Here is a 26,411-nt window from a genome sequence, read left to right as displayed (position 1 = left end):
CCCTGAACCGGTTTGGGAAAAGCAGAGCGCACGGATGCAGGCGGCACTGGGTTGGCACCAATAATTTATATATACACTAGATAGGCCCCCATGCCTCCATCTTGGCATTCAATATTTTGGAAGCTATAGAAATGCATTTATTAATGTATACATTAGTGTTTGCCACGTTTATTCTATTACAGACATCGTATTGCACCTTTAAATTATATTATGTGAGCTGAACATAAAAATAAAAACGTTTTATTCCAAGTATAATTTTTTAGAGATTAATGTTACTGTCCCCACTACTACAACAACAACAAATACTTAAATACATGTAATTTTGTTATTAACATTAAATTGAAAGACTGTAGAATTCCATTCATTCATATGGAGGACAGCTCCTACTGGGGAATACCAATTTGCCCGACCGGTGGCTTCAAAGCCTATCAATGGCCAAAACATAGCATTAGCAATCCAGGGTTTATATACATTGTTGGTTGGGACTAGCTCAAGACAGAGGGGTACCAGTGATGTAACTGACCTTACATTAAAGAATTCTTACGAAAGCGCGGTCCCTTTTTCAAGCAAAGTTGTTTAGCAACATTAGGTATGATCCAAACAATCACAACGGAAAGCACATTGATCGGATGTATTCTCCAAGATGAATGCCTTTTTACACTTCCGGAGTTACTACAGAGTGAGTATAACCGACTTTAGCGGTAACCGACTGCTATGCAAGCATGTTGTTGTTGAACATGCGCCAGTAGTTATAGCACTCGAAGAGTGTGTTGTGCATTCAATAATGGCTAAACACTAAGCCTACTGTATATAGGTAAATGTTGCTATGGAGATATTGCAGGACAATGAATAGTGAAATTGCCCATATAACAATGCTCCAAGAAAACAACACAATTGCTTGATCCATTTAATTAGTATTTAGAAATCAATGTAAATACAATGTGTTTTACAGACGTCTTTATAATCATGATGTAAGGCCTGGCCTAATTGCCCTATATTAAAGCCTTTGATTTGAAATAATTAAAAAACTAAAACAGCATAAACCCAAACTATCCCCATCAACTCTGTGTGGTGGTTTTGTTGTCATGAGGCTCAGATGTTAGGGGAGTACTCACCGTCTGCCACTCGTTTCCATTGGAACAGACAAAGGCTCCGAGGGCTGGCGGAGGATGCCGAGCTGGGGGTGCGGACACCATCAGGCCGGAATATGTATATTTCTAATGTTTGGCAGATGGCATATATTAAATAGCATATCGCCATGCAACATAGGACTGTTGTGACATATTGATGAAGCCGGGAGTGGTTTGCGGGAGGACGCAGGCGCCACGCGGCGATTGATAGAGTATGTGGGGGTCTGGTTTCGCCTCGTCCCGACCCTGTGTGGTTGAACTCGGGCGGAATCACAGCCTTCCTTTGGGGATATGTGGCTCCGACGAGACTCACTCTCTTTATGGCTATATCGTCGCAATCCCTTTACAGGACTACGGTGGGACCATGTCGGGATTGGGGTCGGATTCCTGGTGGAAGAAAACCATCTATATCACAGGCGGTGCCCTCCTCGCTGCTGCTGCCTACCTATTACACGAGCTGCTCGCCATCAGGTAGGCTACAATGGCAAAAATACGCTGCTATGACACAATCTGCAAGGGTATTGGTTCACATGATCAAATGTGTGCATTTGTGTGATGCTTAGGCTGTGTTTGCGTAGGCTTAATCTACAATATTCACAATAATGATCTAACATTATAAAATAATGAATACCCTCGGGGATGGGCTGGATGTGTGTGGCTGGGGGTGCGCACTTGCTGTCACTTCTGAACAGCTGCTCTTGACAGATCTCTGAAAAACAGAATATTGCTGTCGTTTGTTTACATTTGTTCATATATTCGCGGAATCATCTCTTCCTGCACTGTAGGCTAGATTGTGCAGCTGTTTGATGATATAGTTCCCCCCCAAGGAGGCAAGGACAGGAGATGCAAAAATATTGGAATGTGGAAAATTACGCGTCAGGTCTTGTGCCATATCTTGAGCATAAATATGAATTTCTCTAGCACTGCAGCAGTGGTATCAGAATTACCTTTACTAACCTCTCACGTGAGCTATTTTAAGATTTATGTTTAGTGAAAGCGGACGTTTGTAGCCTACTGTTGAATGAAATGCGTCTGGTTTAATCTTTGAGAAGGAAGATTAATCCAGGCCTATTGTTAACGTAATGAATGGCGCTCCTGTCCCCACACAGTCGTCAGTCAATCATTTAGGCCTATGGTACATTCTGTAACAGTGGCTCCATATAGTCTGTCATAGGAGTGGCTTTGCATTTCCTAATTTGGAAACATTGCTGAATCACGTCGCATAAGCCTACTATTATCATGCTTCTATCATAGAAAACTACATTTTGACAGTAAATCTGCAGCATGTATGTTCTATGCCACCCCTTTGAGTAATTCTTCTCAAAGGAACTCCCTGTATCTAGGCCTAAATACAATAGTGTTTCTTTTGCACGGTCCAGAATTTCCGCACCATTGAAAAATGGGCTGCGACGTAGCCTACGTCGTTTCGATGGTTTCAGCACCACGGTTGTATGGACAGCGACATTTTGTGGGAATGTGAGTTGTTTATTCTGTCGTAGACTGACCTGCGCAAGACCATTGTACCGAAAACCTAGCCTATACATTTCATTAGCCAAAGTAGGCTATCATTTATATACATGCCATATTTATTTGCATAAATGAAAGTCGATTTCAAGGTGTTACAAAACGCCTGCTGATGTAACTGACTTTGGATGGAGTCCATTCCTGCTCTCCTGGATATATGTAGGCTATAATTAATCAAATTAATTTAGGTAAGAACTAGAGTAATTGCAAGGCAGCATGCCCCTGTACTGTAGGCTATGTTTAATTATTAAAGCCAAAATATATGTCAGTGTCAGTCACCCACCATTAAAAACTGTGGGGTGGAAATGTAAGGACTCTTATCAGATTTTCACAAGCTTGATTAACCTCATAGGCCTTTATTTCATTAGTAGTAGAGGATTGAAATAGGACTTGTCTGAACTTCTAGTTTTTTTTTTCTGCTGTAGGGCCATTGAATACCATGGAGCCAGTAATATGATGATGAATTTACCCTCTCAATATCTATCTCATTATCTTAAAATGGTGTATTGTATCTGTGTGTACTTGTGTGCATGAGTGTTTAGACTGGTCACTTAAATATAGTGAAGGGACACGTTGTTCTAGGGCAATTCGACGGTACACAATTATGCTTTGACTTAGATAACACACACACACACACTTCTTGGAAGACTTCCCTGCACCAAACATAAATACCCAATTTGCAGTTTGCCTAGGCCCTGGATTTATAGAAAAGGAGGCATTTTAAAATGTATGCCAACCAAAAACATTGATTTCAAAGTATAACAAACCATACAACTCTATGCACAAAGACTTCTTTGAACAATTTACACAGAAGGTTTCACAAAATCACATTTAAATGGAAGAACTGTGCAGATGCAAAGTTTTGTAACAGAAAAATCTCCCTCAGTTTTTAATGCGACCATGTTTTCCAAAAGCGGTTAAATATCTACTCAGAATTAAGATTTAAAAAATGGTATGCAGATAGAATGGGGTGTCAGCTATGACATGGCACCTTGAGTTAGAAGTGTTTAGTTTGTTATTGAACTACAGTAGGTGAAGTAGATTTACAACTGGTAATATAATTACAGTAACTAAATTACATCACGAGTCCATGATCTGTACTATACAAAAATGGATAATTATGGATATTAATATCATATTTTCATGGTGCTGTATCCTGAATAGGTAAACAAATGTAGAAATATGCTATCTCCTTCTTTTGCATATTTGGGTATTATTCTACACACTGGGTATTATTGTATTGACCTCCACCCCCAAACAAGATCAGATTTGGTTGGTCCGGACCAGACCAAATCTGAAACAATCATAGATGTCTATGTTTGGACATCACAGTAGAGCACAGCACATTACAGTAGAGTTCAGCACAGTACTCGTGTGCTCTACTGTAAAGTACAGTACTCCCCTTTTCTTTACTGTACTATTTTGTACTCTAGTTCTCTACTGTGCTGTACTATGCTGTCCAAACTTGTGAAACAGACATCTTTGATTTGTTCAGATTTGGTCCGGCCAGGGCGGACTGACCAAATTCCAACTACTTTTCAATGTTCAATGAGGATGCTTATTACAGTAAATGGAAAGAGGGTAGGTGGTAGGTTTCAGTAAGAGCCAGGAGATGTGACATTAACTGGAGAGAGAAAAAAATAGAGAGAGCAGCAGAGAGAGAGGGAGGGGCTGTCCAGATTGTTTTTACAGTCTTGCTTTGACCTGAGATACTGTATATAATGACAAGATGGTCTTGTCTCCGCCCTAACAATGGGAGTTGTTGTCCCAAAGGCGGGAAGGCAGGCAGTCTACTTATCGGTCTGCTTATCATGGACCGATTTTGACAGGAGTAAACCCTCTCGCTTCACCTCTTCCTCTCTGATTTGACCGACAGGTGACAGAAAGGGGAAAACACAGTTATGTGCTGAACATAATAGTATGCCAGTTGAAGGGAGGACAGTAGCAGGTGACCCAAGTGTGATGTGTGACTAGTATGATTTCCCATTGTAGCCAATTCAATTGCAGTAATTCTGTCACTGATTTTGCAATAATTCCATTACCGATTTGGTAACAGAATTACGAGTTTTAAATTACTTAATTCATAGACAAACTTGATATCAGTAAAAACACTATAACTAATTGGTAGGTCTACCTTTACTTGTTACTTCTGTGAAATGTCATCATCCTCCCTCATTATGGAGAGAAATTAGGAAACATCTTAAAGATATGTGGGTTTTTGGTAACGGAATGTATATATGCCTTAATTTCTCAAAAATATAGAGTCTTCACTTTCATTTGACAAACAATTTGACATGCTTCTATGAACTTCACATGTTGATGCTCATCGGTCCTTGTATGGAAATGCCCTCTGTAACACAGAGCTCAGGGAATTTAAGAATAGTTCCTCTCGCTGCTGTGTCACCATTATATAATAGGCACTAGGTGAGACCCTATCCTCCCAGTGAGATTACTAAGAGCCTGAAACAGAGATGCAACTAATCCTACTCTCTGATCTCCTCCAATCAGGGCGAGTTATGATATTGTCCTCACAACACAAACTGACCTGGAAATAGCTGTACTGTTGTCACAGAAACTTTGATGACTTTTAAAGTGGCTGCCACAGAGACAAAACAATTGTTTTCAAGTATTTTATCTCATGGGGCTCCCACCTGTGTACTAGTTTGCTGTTGCCTCCATATAGCACACCTTTTCAGTTGGCCTTTTGTCTCCCCGGGTGTTTTCTAGGAAGGAGCAGGAGTTGGACTCTAAAGATGCCATCATCCTCCACCAGTTCTCCAGGCCAAACACGGGGGTCCCCAGCCTCTCACCATTCTGCCTCAAGACGGAGACCTACCTACGCATGGTGGACCTGCCCTACCAGGTACAATAGTCTGTGTATGATAAAGTAGAACTTGAAAAGTAGAACTGGTTTCCTGCACACAGATTTAAGCTTACATTCCTGGACTAAAAAGCACTTTAAATGGAAATTCTCCTTATGCATGTTTTTTTTATTTCCAGGATTAATCATTGATTATGTCCAGGATTAATCATTGATTAATCTGAGCCTGGGAAACCAGTCCTACATTTTCAGAAACAACTAGAGTGTGTAAATTTCCCAGTGCTGAACCCCATTCTGTTCTCCCCCTTGCAGAACTACTTTGATGGGAAGCTCTCTCCGCAGGGCAAGATGCCATGGATTGAGTATAACTGGCAGCAGGTGTCGGGGTCAGAGTTCATCATTGACTTCCTGGAAGAGAAGCTGGGCGTCAACCTCAACAAGAACCTCAGTCCCCAGGAAAGAGCCGTGTCCCGGGCTGTCACCAAGATGGTGGAGGAGCACCTCTACTGGTGACTCAGTCAATTAATATACCCTCTTGTCCTCTACTGCTACATTGTTGACTCCATATATGTCACAGCTGTTCCCAAATTGCTCCCTACCCTCCCCCTTGGCCCTTAACCCTTGATGTTAGCATGTCTGAAAGAGTCTAGATAGGTACACTATATATACAAAAGTATGTGGACACCCCTTCAAATGAGTGGATTCAGGGATTTCAGCCACACTCGTTGCCACACTCGTTGTATACAATCGAGCACACTGCCATGCAATCTCCATAGACAAATATTGGCAATAGAATGGCCTTACTGAAGAGGTCAGTGACTTTCAATGCGGCTCCGTCATAGGATGCCACCTTTCCAACAAGTCAGTTCGTCAAATTTCTGCCCTGGTAGAGCTGCCCCGGTCAACTGTAAGTGTTGTTATTGTGAAGTGGAAACGACTAGAAGCAACAACGGCACAGCCGGGAAGCGGTAGACCACACAAGCTCACAGAACGGGACCACCGATTGCAACACTCCCTACCGAGTTCCAAACTGTCTCTGGAAGCAACGTCAGTAGAAGAACTGCTCGTCAGAAGCTTCATGAAAAGGTTTCCATGGCCGAGCAGCTGCACACAAGCCTAAGAACACCATGCGCAATGCCAAGCGTCGGCTGGTGTGGTGTAAAGCTCGCAGCCATTGGACTCTAGAGCAGTGGAAAAGCGTTCTCTGGAGTGATGAATCACCCTAACATCTGACAGTCCCAACGGACAAATCTGGGTTTGGCGGATGCCAGGAGAATGCTACCTGCCCCAATGCATACTGTCAACTGTAAAGTTTGGTGGAGGAGGAATAATGGTCTGGGGCTGTTTTTCATAGTTCGGACTAGACCCCTTAGTTCCAGTGAAGCTAAATCTTAACTCTACAGCATGCAATGACAATTTAGACGATTCTATGCTTCCAACTTTGTGGCAACAGTTTGGGGAAGGCCCTTTCCTGTTTTCACATGACAATGCCCCCGTGCACAAAGCGAGGTCCATACAAAAATTGTTTGCCGAGATCGGTGTGGAAGAACTTGGCTGGCCTGCATAGAGCCCTGATCTCAACCCCATCAAACACCTTTGGGATGAATTGGAACATTGACTGCAAGCCAGGCCTAATCGCCCAACATCAGTGCCCGAACTCACTAATGCTCGTGGCTGAATGGAAGCAAGTTCCCGCAGCAATGTTCCAACATCTAGTGGAAAGCCTTCTCAGAAGAGTGAAGGCTTTTATAGCAGCAAAGGGGGGGAACGACTCCACATTAATGCACATGATTTTGGAATGAGAAGTTCGATGAACAGGTGTCCACATACTTTTGGGCATGTAGTGTATAAGCAGTGAAGTGGTAAAGTTTCCACCATATTGCCTCCACCTTCAAGATCTGCAAAGATTGAAGGGTTAGGGCCAAGGGGAGGGTTGGGAATGAATTGGGACCGGCTAAGGTCACTCACTATAGTAATCCCAAGTGGTCATCCACAGCTACAGTGGGGGAAAAAAAGTATTTGATCCCCTGCTGATTTTGTACGTTTGCCCACTGATAAAGAAAGGATCAGTCTATAATTTTAAATGGTAGGTTTATTTGTACAGTGAGAGACAGAATAACAACAAAAATATCCAGAAAAACGCATGTCAAAAATGTTATAAATTGATTTGCATTTTAATGAGGGAAATAAGTATTTGACCCCCTCTCAATCAGAAAGATGTCTGGCTCCCAGGTGTCTTTTATACATGTAACGAGCTGAGATTAGGAGCACACTGTTAAAGGGAATGCTCCTAACCGCAGCTTGTTACCTGTAAAAAAGACACCTGCCCACAGAAGCAATCAATCAATCAGATTCCAAATTCTCCACCATGGCCAAGACCAAAGAGCTCTCCAAGGATGTCAGGGACAAGATTGTAGACCTACACAAGGCTGGAATGGGCTACAAAAGACCATCGCCAAGCAGCTTGGTGAGAAGGTGACAACATTTGGTGCGATTATTCGCAAATGGAAGAAACACAAAAGAACTGTCAATATCCCTCGGCCTGGGGCTCCATGCAAGATCTCACCTCGTGGTGTTGCAATGATCATGAGAACGGTGAGGAATCAGCCCAGAACTACACGGGAGGATCTTGTCATGATCTCAAGGCAGCTGGGACCATAGTCACCAAGAAAACAATTGGTAACACACTACGCCGTGAAGGACTGAAATCCTGCAGCGCCCGCAAGGTCCCCCTGCTCAAGAATACATATACATGCCCGTCTAAAGTTTGCCAATGAACATCTGAATGATTCAGAGGACAACTGGTGAAAGTGTTGTGGTCAGATGAGACCAAAATGGAGGTCTTTGGCATCAACTCAGCTCGCCGTGTTTGGAGGAGGAGGAATGCTGCCTATGACCCCAAGAACACCATCTCCACCGTCAAACATGGAGGTGGAAACATTATGCTTTGGGCGGACAGGACAACTTCACCGCATCATTTGACAGGGCCATGTACTGTCAAATCTTGGGTGAGAACCTCCTTCCCTCAGCCAGGGCATTGAAAATGGGTCGTGGATGGGTATTCCAGCATGACAGTGACCCAAAACATGGCCAAGGCAACAAAGGAGTGGCTCAAGAAGAAGCATATTAAGGTCCTGGAGTGGCCTAGCCAGTCTCCAGACCTTAATCCAATAGAAAATCTGTGGAGGGAGCTGAAGGTTCGAGTTGCCAAACGTCAGCCTCGAAACCTTGATGACTTGGAGAAGATCTGCAAAGAGGAGTGGGACAAAATCCCTCCTGAGATGTGTGCAAACCTGGTGGCCAACTACAAGAAACGTCTGACCTCTGATTGCCAACAAGGGTTTTGCCACCAAGTACTAAGTCATGTTTTGCACAGGGGTCAAATACCTATTTCCCTCATTAAAATGCAAATCATTTTATAACATTTTTGACATGCGTTTTTCTGGATTTTTTTGTTGTTATTCTATCTCTCACTGTTCAAATAAACCTACCATTAAAATTATAGACTGATAATTTCTTTGTCAGTGGGCAAACGTACAAAATCAGCAGGGGATCAAATACTTTTTTCCCCCAATGTACATTATGGATTTACTTATAGTAAATGCCTGGGAGTCTACATTATCGGTGAGTCACTGCTGGGCATCTGTCCTGGTGAGGCTTCTGCTGGGAAGTCACTGATACTGCATTCCAAATGGCACCCTATTCCTGATATAGTGCACTACTTTGTAAGGAATAGGGTGCCATTTTGGACGCAGACTGAGCCTTTCCTGGTTGGGGCCCAGGGAGAGGTAGTCTGATGAATGACACATCTAAAAGCATTTGTTTCTGTGCATGAATGTCAAAGAAAAGAGGAGTGAGTGCCTACTTGCTCATCAAGCTCTTTTCTGCAATATTTACAGGGTGAGAGGGGGGGGGTCCATTATATTTCTCTGCAGCTGTAGAGTAAGGGTCATTCATATAACTCTCATTTTCACTCCATTTCTCTCGCTAGCTCTTTTCTCCTGTCTTCTTTTTCCCTTATCACCTCCTTCTCTAGTCTCTCTCCTCTTAACCCCCTCCCTCTCGCAGGCTAGGTTTACTATTGATTACGTTATTTATGGCTGTGCAGGACTATTGGGCTGCTTGTTGCTCTGTTTGGCCAGCTGAGGTTAGCAGCATAGGTTACAGCGTGCTGAGGTCATATACAGCTCTCCAGGCCGGTAAATGATTGATTGATGTTGCTATGACAACATGGAGAGGGAGGCTGCTCTGTGACAGAGATATGCTTCAGGGCCCAGATTCAAGAAACCTTCCAAAGAAGACATTTCTTCTTAACTGCAATTTTTTCCTTCGCTATGGACCTATGACGAAAGTTAAGCAAAGCTGATATTCCTCAAAAAGGTTATTGGAAATTTATTGCGCTATTTCTTATAGCTAAACCCTTGTCTTAAACTCAGGGCAGTGAGAGAATAAGATCATGAAAGCAATTGAACATGTTTAATTCACTCAAACTTCATCTGAAAGTTTCAGTATTGATTATTTTAAACCCAAGAACATGTCTTAGAACAGTAATCTCTGTAGGAAATATGTTAACATGATTGCCATTACTAGCTAGATGGCCAGCTAAATCGGTTGCCTAGCAACAAACAAACTAAGAAGATATTTGAGAAGTTCGCAAGAAAATCATAACATCTAAAGATATTGTTGAGGAATTGCACTTACGAATTATCTCATGAACTTCTTTTTTTTTTCTTCTTAAGAAGCTTCTTATGTTTTTGCGTAAGAAGTGTTTGTGAATCTGGGCCCTGGTATGTGAGATTGTGCTGTTTGTCACAATGTACGTGTACTGTATATTAGGTTCAATGTCTGGTGTAGTAAAGATTGTCATTGGTCTTCCATTGCTATTGTGTAGAGCTCAAGTTGTTATAAGTAAGGGCACTGTTTAATGGTATTGAAATCATTTAAATAGTTATTATGATTTGATCTCAGATTTGTCTGGTTTAGCCTCTGAAGCAGATCCTTTTCTAGACAGCTCAATCTTTTTTTGACTAGAGAGCTGACTGTTAATTATCACAATACATTCATTACTTTTGTCCTGATAACTGAAGGTGAAAGATGAATTCAAAATGTCTCTCATCTCATTGCCTTAGAGTGGTAGAGCAGGTGATGGAGATGGTATGGTAAAATAAAAAAAACACACATTATACAGTGGCAGCAAATTTATTTTTTTCTTCGAACTAACCCAAGATAGACCACAGCCTGTCGTTTACAATGGGAACAAATTAGTCATAGTGGGCAGAACAAGCAAGTAGGGGGTAGATCCAAGCACGAGATAGCGAGATCCTGTTGGCGCATTCTAGCACGTATTTGCATATTTCCGTTAAGGAACGCCAACTCTGTGCAATAACTCAATTTGCACATGAACTCCTTATAAACAATGCCATTTTTTAAAACTTTGGCAAAGGGTCAAATCTAAAAAACGTAGTCCACTCTGTTTGTAATAGATTCTAGTTTTGGGAACAGAAAACCGTAGACCAAAATTGGTTAAAGAAAATTATGATAAAGAAAAATATATACCAGTTTGATTTAAGAATCAAAACATTTACAGCTGTGCCATATATATTGCAAAATACTTTTATTTATATATATTTAAAACCTTTATTTAACTAGGCAAGTCAGTTAAGAACAAATTCTTATTTACAATGACGGTCTACACTGGCCAAACCCTAACCCAGACGACGCTGGGCCAATTGTGCACCACCCTAAGGGACTCCCAATCACGTCCGGTTGTGATACAGCCTGGAATCGAACCAGGGTCTGTAGTGACGCCTCTAACACTGAGATGCAGTGCCTTAGACTGCTGCGCCACTCGGGAGCCCAAAAGTTGGGAAGAGATTTCCGATGTAGCGATTCCATTGCACATGGTTTATGAATTGACATGCAAAACGATGCCGGATTCAAAACTTAGAATTGTTCAATTTAAATGATTATACAAAATTCTTGCAACCAATAGAATGTTATATTTATGGGGGGTACCACCTTCCCAGCTCTGCAGATTTTGCTGCGAGGTGGCAGAGTCATTAGATCATTTATTTTGGTACTGTCCAGATGTAGCTAATTTTTGGTCACAGATTCAGGAATGGCCGAAGAATTGCAACATTTACCTGGAGCTAACTCTGCAGATAGCACTACTGGGTGATTTGAAAAGTCGATCAAATCGATTATTATTATTTTTTGCTGAATCTGTCAAAACTAGGAGAATAGAAAGTTTCATAACTTTGTGAAACATCACAGCCCAGTTGAAAAATATGGCAAATAGAAATCCAATATAGATGGTGTTAAGAGATAGATGGGAGGGGTTGAGTGAAGCTGAAGGGTGGGACTAATAACAACAAGATAACCAATGTAAAATATACTGTGTCTGTAAAATGTGTGTAGGTTCAGAACTTTTGTTAAACAGCACAGTTAAAAAAATATATGACAAATAGAAATCAAACTGGGTGGTCTTCAGAAATAGATGGGAGGGGTTGAGGGTAGCGGAAGGAAAACAAACAAAAGATAACTATTGTAAAATAGTTTGTGTCCATAAAATGTATATGGTATGTTTAAGCTGGAATTAGAAGCCTAAGTGTTGTTGTTCATTAGTTTTCTCCAATTAGGGGAGCGGTGGTACGATTAGTGGAAAATAATCAAGGAAAATATATTTTAAAAAGATATGTATATACAGTACCAGTCAAAAGTTTGGACACACCTACTCATTCAAGGGTTTTTCTTACTTGTATTATTTTCTACATTGTAGGATAAAAGTGAAGACATCAAAACTATGAAATAACACATATAGAATCATGTAGTAACCAAAAAAGTGTTAAATCAAAATATATTTTATATTTCAGATTCTTCAAAATAGCCACCCATTGCCTTGATGACAGCTTTGCACACTCTGTGCTTGACGCCATCTATCAAGCATGGTGGAGGCAATGTGATGGTCTGTGGGTGCTTTGGTGGTGGTAAAGTGGGAGATTTGTACAGCGTAAAAGGGATCTTGAAGAAGGAAGGCTATCACTCCATTTTGCAACTCCATGCCATAGCCTGTGGACGGCGCTTAATTGGAGCCAATTTCCTCCTACAACAGGACAATGACCCAAATCACAGCTCCAAACTATGCAAGAACTATTTAGGGAAGAAGCAGTCAGCTGGTATTCTGTCTATAATGGAGTGGCCAGCACAGTCACTGGATCTCAACCCTATGGAGCTGTTGTGGGAGCAGCTTGACCGTATGGTACGTAAGAAGTGCCGATCAAGCCAATCCAACTTGTGGGAGGTGCTTCAGGAAGTGTGGGGTTAAAAATATATATATATTTTTATTTCCCCTTTATTTAACCAGGTAGGCTAGTTGAGAACAAGTTCTCATTTGCAACTGAGACCTGGTCAAGATAAAGCACAACAGTTTGACATACAACAACACAGAGTTACACATGGAATAAACAAACATACAATCAATAATACAGTAGAAAAATCTATATACAGCATGTGCAAATGAGGTAGGATAAGAGAGGTAAGGCAATAAATAGGCCATGGTGGCGAAGTAATTACAATATAGAAATTAAACACTGGAATGGTTGAATGTGCAGAAGATGAATGTGCAAGTAGAGATACTGGGGTGCAAAGGAGCAAAATAAATAAATAACACAGTATGGGATGAGGTAGTTGGATGGGCTATTTACAGATGAGCTATGTACAGGTGCAGTGATCTGTGAGCTGCTCTGACAGCTGGTGCTTGCATTTTACGTTTTACATTTTAGTCATTTAGCATATGCTCTTATCCAGAGCGACTTACAGTAGAGTGCATACCTTTTTTATTACATTTTTTTTTTAAATACTGGCCCCCTGTGGGAATCGAACCCACAACCCTGGCGTTACCTCCCTCACTAGCTTAAAGCTAGTGAGGGAGGTAATAGTCTCCAGCTTTAGTGATTTTTGCAGTTCGTTCCAGTCATTGGCAGCAGAGAACTGGAAGAAGGAGAGGCGTCCAAAGGAAGAATTGGCTTTGGGGGTGACCAGTGAGATATACCTGCTGGAGCACGTGCTAAATCTCTTCAGATTACCTCTACAAACTGACAACTAGAATGCCAAAGGTCTGCAAGGCTGTAATTGCTGAAAATTGAGGATTCTTTGACGAAAGCAAAGGACACAATTATTAGTTCAATTAAAAATCATTATTTATAACCTTGTCAATGTCTTGACTATATTTCCTATTCATTTCTAAGTGACCCCAAACTTTTGAACGGTAGTGTGTGTATATATATATATATATCAGTATGGGATGTATATATATGCAATATTAAAGTAGTTATTGAAACCGATGAAGGGTTTTCTCCCTGTTCTGTACTTTCTCTCTGCATCCTGTCTCCCTGCCACCCTGTTTTAATGCCTACTGGGCTGCTAGAGGCCTACAACACAGTGTATATCAGCCAGCCTGGATTCACCTGATCAGTCTATGTCATGGAAAGAGCATTCTAATGTTTGGTACACACAGTGTATGTGTTTCCATATGATTATACTATACTACCACTGGGTTAATAACCTGTATTATGTTTGTGTAACTATACAAGACGATAGCTTACTGCCAGTAGACAACCTATCTATGTGTTATCTATATAAGACTGTACTATAACCTGTATATTTGTGTTTCTATACAGGACAATAGCCTATTGCCAGTGGGTAGAAAACCTGGAGGAGACCCAGAAGATGCTGTCAGTCACTGGTCCTCTCAGTGACATGCTAAAGTGGATCCTCGGCCACCTGAACAGCAGCATGGTGCAAAGGGAGATGTATGGCCATGGCATCGGACGCTTCTCCAAGGAGGAAGTCTACAAGCTGATGGAGAAGGACATGCGCACACTGGCCGAACTGCTCGGTATGTATGGAGGGTTACAGGGGGATGGGAGGGTAGGGGTAGACAGAGGGTTAATCCCAAATCAACCCTTAGGCCTAGGCACTTGTGTAGATATGAGAGGATAGGACAGGTGTAAGCAATATAGCGGCAATTGTACCTGGCCTATCAGAGGGCAAAATGGACCAACAACCATATTGCTTACAGTGATCCAATCCTCTCAAATCTACACAAGTGCCTAGGTGGTAGGGACTAGGGGATGATTTGGGATTCAGGGAGAGACTAGGGGCAACTGAGGAACAACTGATGATGTAGCCAATTTCTTAATGCTCTCACAGTATTGTCAGAGTGTTGAGGAATTGGCTACTTGATGATGGAGATATGAGGAACAATGGTTAAGGAAGGCTTCCTAATCATCCGGTATCAATTATAACATGGGGTCATTTAAAGTTCACTGTAAGATTTACTTTGTAGTGGTGTATGTCCTTTATGCACAGATCCATTTTACCCTCTTCCATTCTAGTGGTGAGATACTGTATATGCACTGTGCTTCCAACTACAATATGTGTTTCAAATGTATTTTAGTAGGGAAAAGAGCAGAGAATGTCTATTGATTTTAGAGTAAAATCTTTGCAAGGTCGTAAACTATAGTATAATATGTGCAATCTGAATTTACTTTAGCGCTTTGAATATAACTACTATAACGTCAAAGTGTTCTCCTGGTTGGCTGGGTGTTTCTCTGTGGGTATGATGGCAGTTGGTTAATAGTTGGTGTTGGTTGGTGTTGATAGTTTATTTTTTATTGAATATTTAAAACATACAATATACTTGCAGTGAAGCCGTTCAACAACTACATCACATTAGTCATCTAACAGCCTCCCATTCAGAGCGCCACACAGAAGCAACCAGGGTCAATGCCCTGCTCAAGGGCACGTCGACAGATCTCCCACCAGCCCTCCAAGATCCCCCCCACAGTTCCCCAAGAGCTGCCCCTCAACCATCCAAGTACCCCCCCCCCCCCCCCCCCGAAAAAAAAAAGTTATAAAATAATTACATTTCCCCCCCCCCCAATGCACCAACAACCAACAAAATGAACAAAAGACAAAAAAAAGAGAAAGACAAAGGAAAACAACAATGCAAAAAACAAAAGACATCAAGGACAACAAAAATCATAACAGCAAGGACAACTGAATATGTTTGAGTGCATGTATGGCACCATTTACGTGTGTGTGTCTGTGTATGTGCACGTGTGCATTTGAATGAGAGTGTGTGTATATTGCATGTGTACAAACACCTGCACGGCATCAAATCAATGTTTATTTGTCACGTGCGCCGAATACAACAGGTGTATAATGCTTACTTACAGGCCCTAACCAACAGTGCGATTTTTAAGTAAAAAAATAGGTATTGGGTGAACAATAGATAAGCAAAGAAATAAAAACAACAGTATAAAGACAGGCTATATACAGTAGCGAGGCTATAAAAGTAGCGAGGCTACATACAGACACCGGTTAGTCAGGCTGATTGAGGTAGTATGTATATGTAGATATGGTTAAAGTGACTATGCATATATGATGAACAGAGAGTAGCAGTAGCGTAAAAGAGGGGTTGGCGGAAGGCGGGACACAATGCAGATAGTCCGGGTAGCCAATGTGCGGGGGCACCGGTTAGTCGGGCTAATTGAGGTAGTATGTACATGAATGTATAGTTAAAGTGACTATGCATATATGATAAACACTGTAAAAAGACTGTAAACTTTTTACACTGTAAAAACACTGCCCCTCAGTGTCATTCAAACGTACTTTTTGTTACATTTTATTTTGACTTTATTTTACCTTTGACCGTCATTCTATCCCCCGCCCAGCAACTCCACTCCCACTTGTCTCCAATTCCACATCCAAACCCTCAGCTTCCCTCAGCTCATCCCACCTATCTCTGCTGGCCACCTTCTTCAGATTTCTATGCACCATATATCTTTCAAATATGCTGTGATGTTTAATATACAATTTCAATCTATCTAATCGAATAGAATCTGGAATCGGTACATCAAATTTCTTCCCAACTATTTAGCATCTGTATGGCACAGCTGTCAACATTCTGGTTCTCAAATGAAACTGGTATGCTTTCCTATTTATGCTATTTTTATTCCTCCGCCAGTTTTGATCCTTTATATTGGGCAGACAGACCAGTTCCCTACCTCCTCCTGCTGCCACCTGCTTCTTCCATTTTTGGGGTAATGCTGTAATCAATTGGTTGTAATCTTGGATTGAGCAAACCTTCCCATACAATTCTGATAACTCCATGCAAGACATAACTCTACCATTCCAATTTACAATATCATTTAAAAATAAAATACCCTTTTCAAACATCTTTCCCATAAATACAGGGCTTATATCAACCAGCACATTTGAGTTCAGACATAATATTTGTTGTAATATTCGTTCTCTCTTTTCAGGGGGATGAAATTGTAGCCAGCTCAATGCTTGTTTGAAAAAGAGAGATACTTTGAAAAAAGTAGCATTTTCAATTAATCGAAAATGAGACATGGCAATCTGCACAAAGGCAAACAAGCTAACAATGGAGCTTTGAGTATATAAAAAAAGGCTTATATACCTCTACCGGAATGCCATCAAGCCCTGGGGTTTTTCCAGACTGAAAGTATTCAATAGCCTCAAAAAGTTATTCCTTTGTAATTTGGCCTATGTACTGATCCTTCTGTACGTTTGTTCATTTTCCATTATTTTAAATGGAAGAATTCCGTACAGTAATCGTCATTTAGTGGGTGAGGACGAGACGGAAAAGAGAAAATCTGCTTAAAATATTTAGCTTCCTATTTTTAAATTTTATTCGGAGAATCATAGATGACTCCGTCTTCAGTAACGAGTTTCTGGATAAAAAAATATTGTTAGTGTTCCAGTGTGATTCAGGAAGAATTTGGTGCATTTTTCTCCATATTCCATTCAGTTTGCTTTATTTTTGTAATAGATTACATTACATTGTTCTTGAATAAGTTCCTCCAGTTCTTTTTGTTTTTCCTGTAACTTATTTTGTATCTCTGTAGTATAATTTTTTATCTATCTACCTGTAGTATTAGTTCATGTATTTCCCTTGTTAGTCTTGTCGCTTTAGCCAGAAACTGCTTTTTTATTATTGATGAATATTGAATTGAATGGCCTCTGAAAGTACATTTAAAGGTATCCCAAACAATAAGGGGATTTGCTGAACCTATATTGTACTTGAAAATGTAATTATAAATAATTTTGTCATAGTTAAAAATAAATTGTCCTCCAGTAAACGTTGATTACATTTCCAATATCCCCGTCCACGTGGAAATTCTGTAAGTTATGTGAAGGCCAATTAGATGATGGTCTGATCCCATTCTGTCTCCTATTAATTCTTTTTTAACCTTTGATGAAAGAGACAAGAAAGTAGTCAAGACGACGAGCTTGATTAAGTCTCCATGTACAGTATATCTCACTAGGTCGTGGTTTTTTAGTCTCCAAATATCCACTATTTCTAATGTGTCCATAATATTTTTGATTTCCTTAAGGGCACGGTGAGGATAGTTTGTAGAGTGATTTCCTTTATGGTCCATTGAGGTACTTAACACTGTTATAGTCTCCCACCATAATGATTTGATTATTTGTTGCCTTTAAGTTCAATAAATTGGTATAAATATTTTCAAAGAATTATGGATCATCCTTATTCGGACCCTATAGATTAATGAGCCAAATCTGTTTTTCATGCACTTTCATATTCAAAAAGATCCACCTTCCTTGCGAATCATTCCTTACTTTTTTTGCACATTCAGAATGACATTTTTGTTAATTAATATCATCACACATTTTGAGTTCCTTTGTCCATGACTGAAAATTATTTCACCACCCCATTCCTTTTTCCACACAACTTCATCTTAGGATGTAGAGTGAGTTTCCTGTAAACAGTATATGTGTCACACCCTGATCTGTTTCACCTGTCTTTGATTGTCTCCACCCCTCTCCAGGTGTCGCCCATCTTCCCCATTATCCCCTTTGTATTTATACCTGTGTTCTCTGTCTGTTGCCAGTTCGTCTTGTTTGTCAAGTCAACCAGCATTTTTGTGTCTCAGCTCCTGCTTTTACTAGTGTCTCTTTTTCTCGCCCTCCTGATTTTGACCCTTGCCTGTCCTGACTCTAAAGCCCGCCTGCCTGACCACTCTGCCTTCCCCTGACCCTACCTACCGACCGGTACCTTTGCCCCACCTCTGTATTTTTTACCTCTGTCTACCTTGACCCTGCCCGCCGTCTGGTACCGTTGCCCCACCTCTGATTTACTGACCCCTGCCTGCCTTGACCGGTCTATTGCCTGCCCCTGATGGATTGTTAAACCATTGTTAATTCGTTGTCTGCATCCGGGTCTTACCTTCACACCTGATAATATGTTATGTTCCTTTTCTTTTAGCCACGTAAAGACTGATCTTTTTTTTTGCTAAACCGTTACAATTATAACTGGCTATACTTATTTCACCCCTTACCATAACTACATACCATTCTCAGTCTACATTTACCATAATTAGTGCTTGTAAAGTTACTGCCATAAGAGGTATTATGACAGTCAAAATAGAGATTTCAAATGTCTGATATTTAGAATTCAAGAAACAGGTTTTAGCAATATTTGTTTCATTCCTTTGCCTGTGAGCCAATGCCACAGATGTTAGAAAATTGAGTCAAGATATGTGTAGTAAATCTAAGTAGGTTGTGTATGGCCCTCAACCAATCATGCTATTGTTTGTTTTTTTGCATTGTTCGTAACTTGTTTTGTACATAATGTTGCTGCTACCGTCTCCTATTACCGAAAAGAGCTTCTAAACATCAGAACTGGGATTGCTCACCTCAAACTGGATGAAGAGTATTTCTTCAATGAGTCGGACGCGAGGGATATACTGTTGACACCTGACCAGGCCCTGATCCCCGTGATTCGCTGGAGAAGGAAATTTAGATTTTGAGGCAAAAGATCAGGGTGCCCTGTGAGGACCAGGCGACGAGTGGCTAATCTACCCTTGCCCTCCGATGTGAGTAAGACCTTTAAACAGGTCAACATTCACAAGGCCGCTGGGCCAGACGGATTACCAGGACGTGTACTCCGAGCATGCGCTGACCAACTGGCAAGTGTCTTCACTGACATTTTCAACCTCTCCCTGTCCGAGTCTGTAATACCAACATGTTTCAAGCAGACCACCATAGTCCCTGTGCCAAAGAACACTAAGGTAACCTGCCTAAATGACTACCGACCCGATGCCCTCACTTCTGTAGCCATGAAATGCTTTGAAAGGCTGGTCATAGCTCACATCAACATTATCCCAGAAACCCTAGACCCACTCCAATTTGCATACCGCACCAACAGATCCACAGATGATGCAATCTCAATTGCACTCAACACTGCCCTTTCCCACCTGGACAAAAGGAACACCTATGTGAGAATGCTATTCATAGACTACAGCTCAGCGTTCAACACCATAGTGCCCTCAAAACTCATCACTAAGTTAAGGACCCTGGGTCTAAACAGCTCCCTCTGCAACTGGGTCCTAGACTTCCTGACTGGCCGCCCCCAGATGGTAAGGGTAGGTAACAACATCTGCCACGCTGATCCTCAACACGGGGGCCCCTCAGGGCTGCGTGCTCAGTCCCCTCCTGTACTCCCTGTTCAATCATGACTGTGTGGTCAGGCACAACTCCAACACCATCATTAAGTTTGCTGATGACACAACAGTGGTAGGCCTGATCCCCAACAATGATGAGACAGCCTGTAGGGAGGAGGTCAGAGACCTGACCATGTGGTGCAAGGACAACAACCTCTCCCTCAACGTGATCAAGACGAAGTTGATTGTGGACTACAGGAAAAAGAGGACCGAGCACGCCCCCATTCTCATCGACGGGGCTGTAGTGGAGCAGGTTGAGAGCTTCAAGTTCCTTGGTGTCCACATTAACAACAAACTAACATGATCCAAGCACACCAAGACAGTCGTGAAGAGGGCATGACAAAACCTATTCCCCCTCAAGAGACTGAAAAGATTTGGCATGGGTCCTCAGCTCCTCAAAAGATTTTTACAGCTGCACCATCGAGGCATCCTGACGGGTTGCATCACTGCCTGGTATGGTAACTGCTCGGCCTCTGACCGCAAGGCACTACAGAGGGTAGTGCGTACGGCCCAGTACATCACCGAGGCCAAGCTTCCTGCCATCCAGGACCTCTATACCAGGCGGTGTCAGAGGAAGGCCCTAAACATCGTCAAAGACTCCAGCCACCCTAGTCATAGACTGTTCTCTCTAGGTCCAAGAGTATTCTAAACAGCTTCTACCCCCAAGCCATAAGACTCCTGCACAGCTAATCAAATGGCTTACCCCCCCCCCCCCCCACGCTGCTACTACTCTCTGTTATTATCTATGCATAGCCACTTTAACAACCCTACCTGCATGTATATAATTATCTCAATTACCTCGACACCGGTGCCCCCGCACATTGACTCTGTACCGGTACCCCCTGTAATATAGCCCCGCTGTTGTTATTGCTCTTTAATTATTTGTTTTTCTTCTCTTACTTTTTTTTAACATTTTTTTTTTTTAGGTATTTCTTAAACTGCATCGTTGGTTAATAAGGGCTTGTAAGTAAGCATTTCACTGTAAGGTACAATATATACGCAATACAAAGTACTACACCTGTTGTATTCGGCGCATGTGACAAATACAATTTGATATTGGATGTGAATTAGTGTGTGTGTGTATGATGTCTGGATAAGAGTAAGACTATGATGTGTTATGTCCAAATAAATAATAACCCAGCCAATTTGCATGGTTGACTGTCTATGTGTGTAGCATGAAGGGAGTATAGCCTTAATATTCAGGATGATAATTGTAATCCCTATCCTATCACCATCATAGTTGCATCATAAGTACCTTTAACATCATTTTTCATTGAAAAACACATCCCAGCATTTCCATTGTAATTGACGTTTTCACATGATGATGAAAGAGACCTTGCATTACTATAGAGACGGCTTCACTACAGTACAAATGTATCCCGTACAATATGTTATCATTCCCCAATGTCCCTATTCTGATATCTTCCCCTTGCTTGTTGTAAACATAGATAAACATGTAGACAAAGACATATAAAAGATAGATAAACAAAAAAGCTAATTAAATTATAGAAAAGTTCTTAACAATTGAGAGGGGAGAAGAGAGAGACATCAAGTGTGTGTATGGATAAATCCGTATGTGTAAGCGAGCATGCAATTGATTGCGTGTGGGTTCATATCAACTTCATAGTGTTCAGATATTTTTTATAGTCCCATACTTTTTTTTTCTTAACCTGACGTCCACGTAGAATTTATTACAGCTATGGTGTTATGAAGCTGTCCGTCTATAAAGAGTTTGTCCAAAATGAGAAAGGCACGCTTACCCCTCTCCCGCCTCTGCTCTGTACAGGATACAGCCTCTTGCGACGTTGGTCATTGAGACCGAATTTGGTCCCTTTAAACTCACTTCCCCTGCTTTTGATCAGCTCCTTTCGTTGGTAGTGTTCACATTTTGCGATGATAGGTCGGGGGACTCTTGGTCTTGTCGCTCCAAGTCTGTGCACTCGGCGGAAAACCACCTTGTTTACAGTCTCTAGAGAGGAAGTTTCAAGGCGGATTGCATGAACTCTCTGATCGCCCCCTCTGGATTATTGGATGCGTCCTCAGGAATCCCAGAAAAGATTAGATTTTCACGCATGCTACAGCTTTGTATGTCTAGTGGCGACTCCCTCATCACCCTGTTTTCCCTGAGTAGACAATCCATGTTGGAATCGAGGGTTACCTTGCCTGTGAGCGCCTTGTTCTCTCCTTGGAGCGTGAGAATTTCACTCTGGTTTAACTCCGAACTCCCACGCAGCCCCGCGGATTCATATCGCGTTATTTCTGATGATGTTCTCGATTATATCGACTGATTGGTTCTGTATGGGGTGACTTTTCAAGTGTTGCATGGATTCCAGCAAGAGCACTATCCTCTACTTAAACGGTAAGTAAATCGTCCTCTTTTTTTTGTTGGGTTAGAGTTATTTTGTGAGTTCTTTCCACGATGGAGTATGTTGTTCCTCCATAGCATAAAGCTGTTGATACTCGTCGATTTCCCTCAGGATCTCCTTAGTATCCAAGTTAACTCTGAACTGCAACCAGTTGTCATTCCCACGATGACAGAAGATGTAATCATGAGTTGCAAAATACGCGATCCCACTTAAATACAAAGTTGCTTTCACTGTTTTGTTTGTAATTTACAGGCTGCTCCGTGAAGAGTCTGAGGCACTCAGCGAGTTTTTCTTACGGTATTCTCTTGACTGATAGTAGGTTGATATCTGTTACCGACCCCAGTTGTTCATCTGTCCTGCAGGAGATAAGAAGTACTTCATGGGGCCTAAGATGTCGACAGTAGATGCTGCTGTGTTTGGTCACCTGGCCCAGGCCATGTGGACACTACCCGGCACACGTCCTGAACAGCTCATCAAAGGTCAGTTCAATCTCTCAGCATCTTGTTGAAATGTTTTACTCCTACTCACAATACCAAAGCATCATAATTGATTGATTTTAAAAGTGTGCATTGTGATTGTGCTATTATTGTGTTATTATGTTGTTATCAAGATTGTATAACAAATTCTGTACCTAATGTATTGTTCTATAGATTTAAAGGCATGTGTAGAATAGGATGCAATGTTCTTTTTTTTTAAATCCAGGTGTACTTGCATACTTCTTCCACTAGATGACAGTGAAAGACTGTAATGCGCAGTGTTGTTTCTCATTTACTAGTCATGGTTTCAGTCTTTAGAGAACAGAGACAGTCAGAGATAAAAGACCAGTCTCTTTTCATTTTCGAACCGTACAAAATCTGACAATCAAAGTCTGAGTATGAAATCAGACGATGCTCTGACACCGATGTACATTTTCCTTCAGAACTGACGTTGGAATCTGTACTTCCTCTATCCCCTTGTCCACTGTGTTTTAGGCGAGCTCGTCAACCTGGCCATGTTCTGTGAGCGCATGCGGAGAAAGTTCTGGCCTGAGTGGTTCGTGGACATAGAGGACGTGTACTATGACGGCGCAGACACTGACAGCAGCGAGGGCTCTTCTACAGGCCTGATGGACTTTGGCCTGTTCTCCCGGACAGACACCATGGAGGAGAGTGATGCCTCTGACAAACACACACACTCACACACTCACTCCCCCGATACGGACCACTCGCTGTTCGACTCGGACGTGGGCACGGGCTCGGACAATGGGCCGCAGCTCAAGTGTGACCCTCCTAGTCCTGACCCTCCTAATCCTGCCCCTTCCGGTCCCAAACCTCCCAACCCTTGACCCATCGTTATCCAGGGAGGTGGGTTGGGTTTGGCTGAGGCAGTCAGATGGCCGGGAACTTCAAACTAATCAGGGCGCTGCTATCTGGATTGGCATCATAGAGCTGCAGAACACAGAGGCACAGTTCTTGCTTCTGCTGCTGCCCTTCCCTCTCTTCCAGAGATCTGTGCTCACACATGGAGGCGCAGTTATATTCCACGATGACTGAAAACTATATCCTAACAATGTAATATCAGTGAGCTCAGACAAACTGTTTATTTGTATGCAGAGCGTATAAATCGAACCCCATGTTTCATGTGTTACAATGTGATTTCCTCACCCCTAGTGATTGTGACATTGCCAATATGGCACTATCACAGACATTGCCTTATTTGTGTCAGTTGTCCAAGGGTACAGGCTAGTGTAAAACATTATGAGAGAGATTGTTGGTTGAACCAGTTAGTGGTGTATCTGTCCATGGAATACAGACAACATGGCTGTTTCTTTAGAAATGTAGCTAGTGAAAGAGAGACGGCGATGATGGTAGCAGAAACATGAAAACACTGGATTTTAGAGAACTGAGGTCAGTCATTTGTTATGACTTGGACACATTGTAAAGAGTGATATATAAAGAGTCTTTGACTTGGGTGGCTGCTCTAGTCTGTGTCTTACTAACGGTGGGCTATTCTACCAGTAGTCCAATGGTTTGTGGCTTGCTGCTGAGCATCAGCCATAATCACTGGCCTTTCCATCAACTCTGTGTCTAACTTCACTCTAGTGAAGGAGATTGGGATACGCGAAAGGAACTGGAGATGTAACATTCTTACCAGTACAGACTGGTTGTAGAGCCGACTCTTGTATCTCACCACTAGAGGGTGCTGTATCTATACATTCATCCTGCTGTCTATTTAGCTCTACGGTCTCGAGTCCTGTCAGTTTCTGCCACTTGGAATGTTAAAGGCCCAGTGAAGTCAAAACGTGATATTCCTGTGTTTTATATATATTTCCACACTATGAGGTTGGAATGATATTGTGAAAATGATGATAATGTCCTTTTAGCGTAAGCGCTGTTTGAAAAGACTTCTTGAAATTTCAGTCTGTTTTGGTGGGATGGAGTTTTGGCCTGCCTGGTGACATCAAACCAATAAGAATAGACCGTTAAGAAATCGATTTCCAAACCTGTGCCAATAACAGCTAGTTTTCGGTTTTCCCCACCCCACCCAGACCACTCCCGACAGTCCTAGCTACATTTTTGCTTGAGAATTTGCTCTTTGCTAAGAAGCTGTTTTTGTTTCTTTTTGACCATTTGAATTGAAAACAATCAGAACAGTAAGGTACTTAAATGTTACCCAGAAATTATTTGATATTGAGATAAAAACAGCTGCATTGTTTAATGAAATAATAACAATAATACAATGCATTCGTTTTCACTTCAGTATTAACACCATACTAATACAGGAAGTTGCTGAAACAGAATGGAAAGGCCCATTTGTAGCAAGTAGTGTTATCCCTTTACGTGTGTGTGTGTGTGTGTGTGTGTGTGTGTGTGTGTGTGTGTGTGGGGCTCCGTGTCTGAGAGAAAGAGACCGGAAAGATGATAGTGGGCTGTAATATGACTACATTACCAGGTATGATATAAGCCTTAGTGCACAGAAGTTATGAAAAGAGGGGTTGAATGTGAATCGTGAATGCAGATTGATTTTTGCTTTCTTCACTCAGTAACTCACAACTTATTTGAAAACAGTGCCAGCACTTTGTTTTTATTTGTGATTAACTTAAGTTTGCGATGTTTTATCGTTTGTGTCTTTATTGCTCTCAAGGAGAGGTATATTTTTTTTGCATGTTGTTTAAAATGGGCAAAACTAATGCACCTAGGATGCTGGGGATTGTCGTGATAAGATGGTAAGGCCAAATGAATGGAAGGAGACATGTACATCAATGACACAGGTCACTGGGTGTCTGTGTAGTAGCTAGGCATTCAAGTTGAAATATTGATAGGTGTATCAGGATGACCCTGAGAGAAGATCGTATTTATTCGCAAAGTTGCAATGTCAAAGTAAAGAGTTGTTTGCAAAGGCACATAGACAAAAGACCAAATAAAAGAGTCAATTGTCAATCTGCTAAGATTATACTCACCCTACCTCCCAATGATGAAACATAAAATTGCAAAACAATGGGGACCAAGACATGGATCTGTCTAAACCTTTTCTCAACTGTCCTTTAAGTGTATTTTAAATACTCTTTTTGTGTCTGTAATTAAGCAAATCTTTTTGAGGGTGTTTGATTGAATTGCATTGTCTTATTGTTGAAATTAAAAACATTTTAGAAGCATGGGCAGACCAGACCTGCAATGAGAGAACAGCAGAGGAGCCTGTATCATATGGGGCAGAGCTGCCTCCAGAACATGATTCATCCCCCCAAAAAACCATCAACCTGCGTTATATTATGGGATGCGTTTTTACCATGCTACATATGGATAACTCATTATATCAGTGCGACTACTTTGTCAAGCTATATTAGAACAATGTATGTCCTGTTAGTGGAAACATTACATTACAGGGAAATGTACATAAGTGTGATAAACTCATGAATCCACTGTAACATACTGACAAACTACCTATGGATGTCCAATTATGATAACCCAAAGGTGAGGTGGCTGTATGACAATGATTACTCTCAATGATTTCATTAAACAATAGCTGTGACAATTTAAAAAAT

The 26,411-nt window shown here is 41.5% G+C and overlaps 1 protein-coding gene across 1 annotated transcript; it reads left to right on the top strand.

Moving 5' to 3' along the window:
* The first annotated feature begins 1,119 nt into the window (after positions 1–1,119).
* Positions 1,120–26,411, top strand: LOC106605035 (failed axon connections homolog). Its single transcript, XM_014200267.3, has 6 exons — positions 1,120–1,601; positions 5,382–5,517; positions 5,788–5,984; positions 14,154–14,371; positions 22,753–22,869; positions 23,362–26,411. Exons 1-6 carry the CDS (start codon positions 1,345–1,347, stop codon positions 23,712–23,714), a joined length of 1,278 nt encoding a protein of 425 aa, XP_014055742.1. The 5' UTR covers positions 1,120–1,344; the 3' UTR covers positions 23,715–26,411.

This window comes from Salmo salar, chromosome 05 (genome assembly GCF_965601325.2).
Source record: "Salmo salar chromosome 05, fSalSal1, whole genome shotgun sequence".
Classification (NCBI taxonomy): Eukaryota; Metazoa; Chordata; class Actinopteri; order Salmoniformes; family Salmonidae; genus Salmo; species Salmo salar.
The sequence above is the reverse complement of the archived record's forward strand: the minus strand, read 5'-3'. Positions and strand labels throughout refer to the sequence as shown.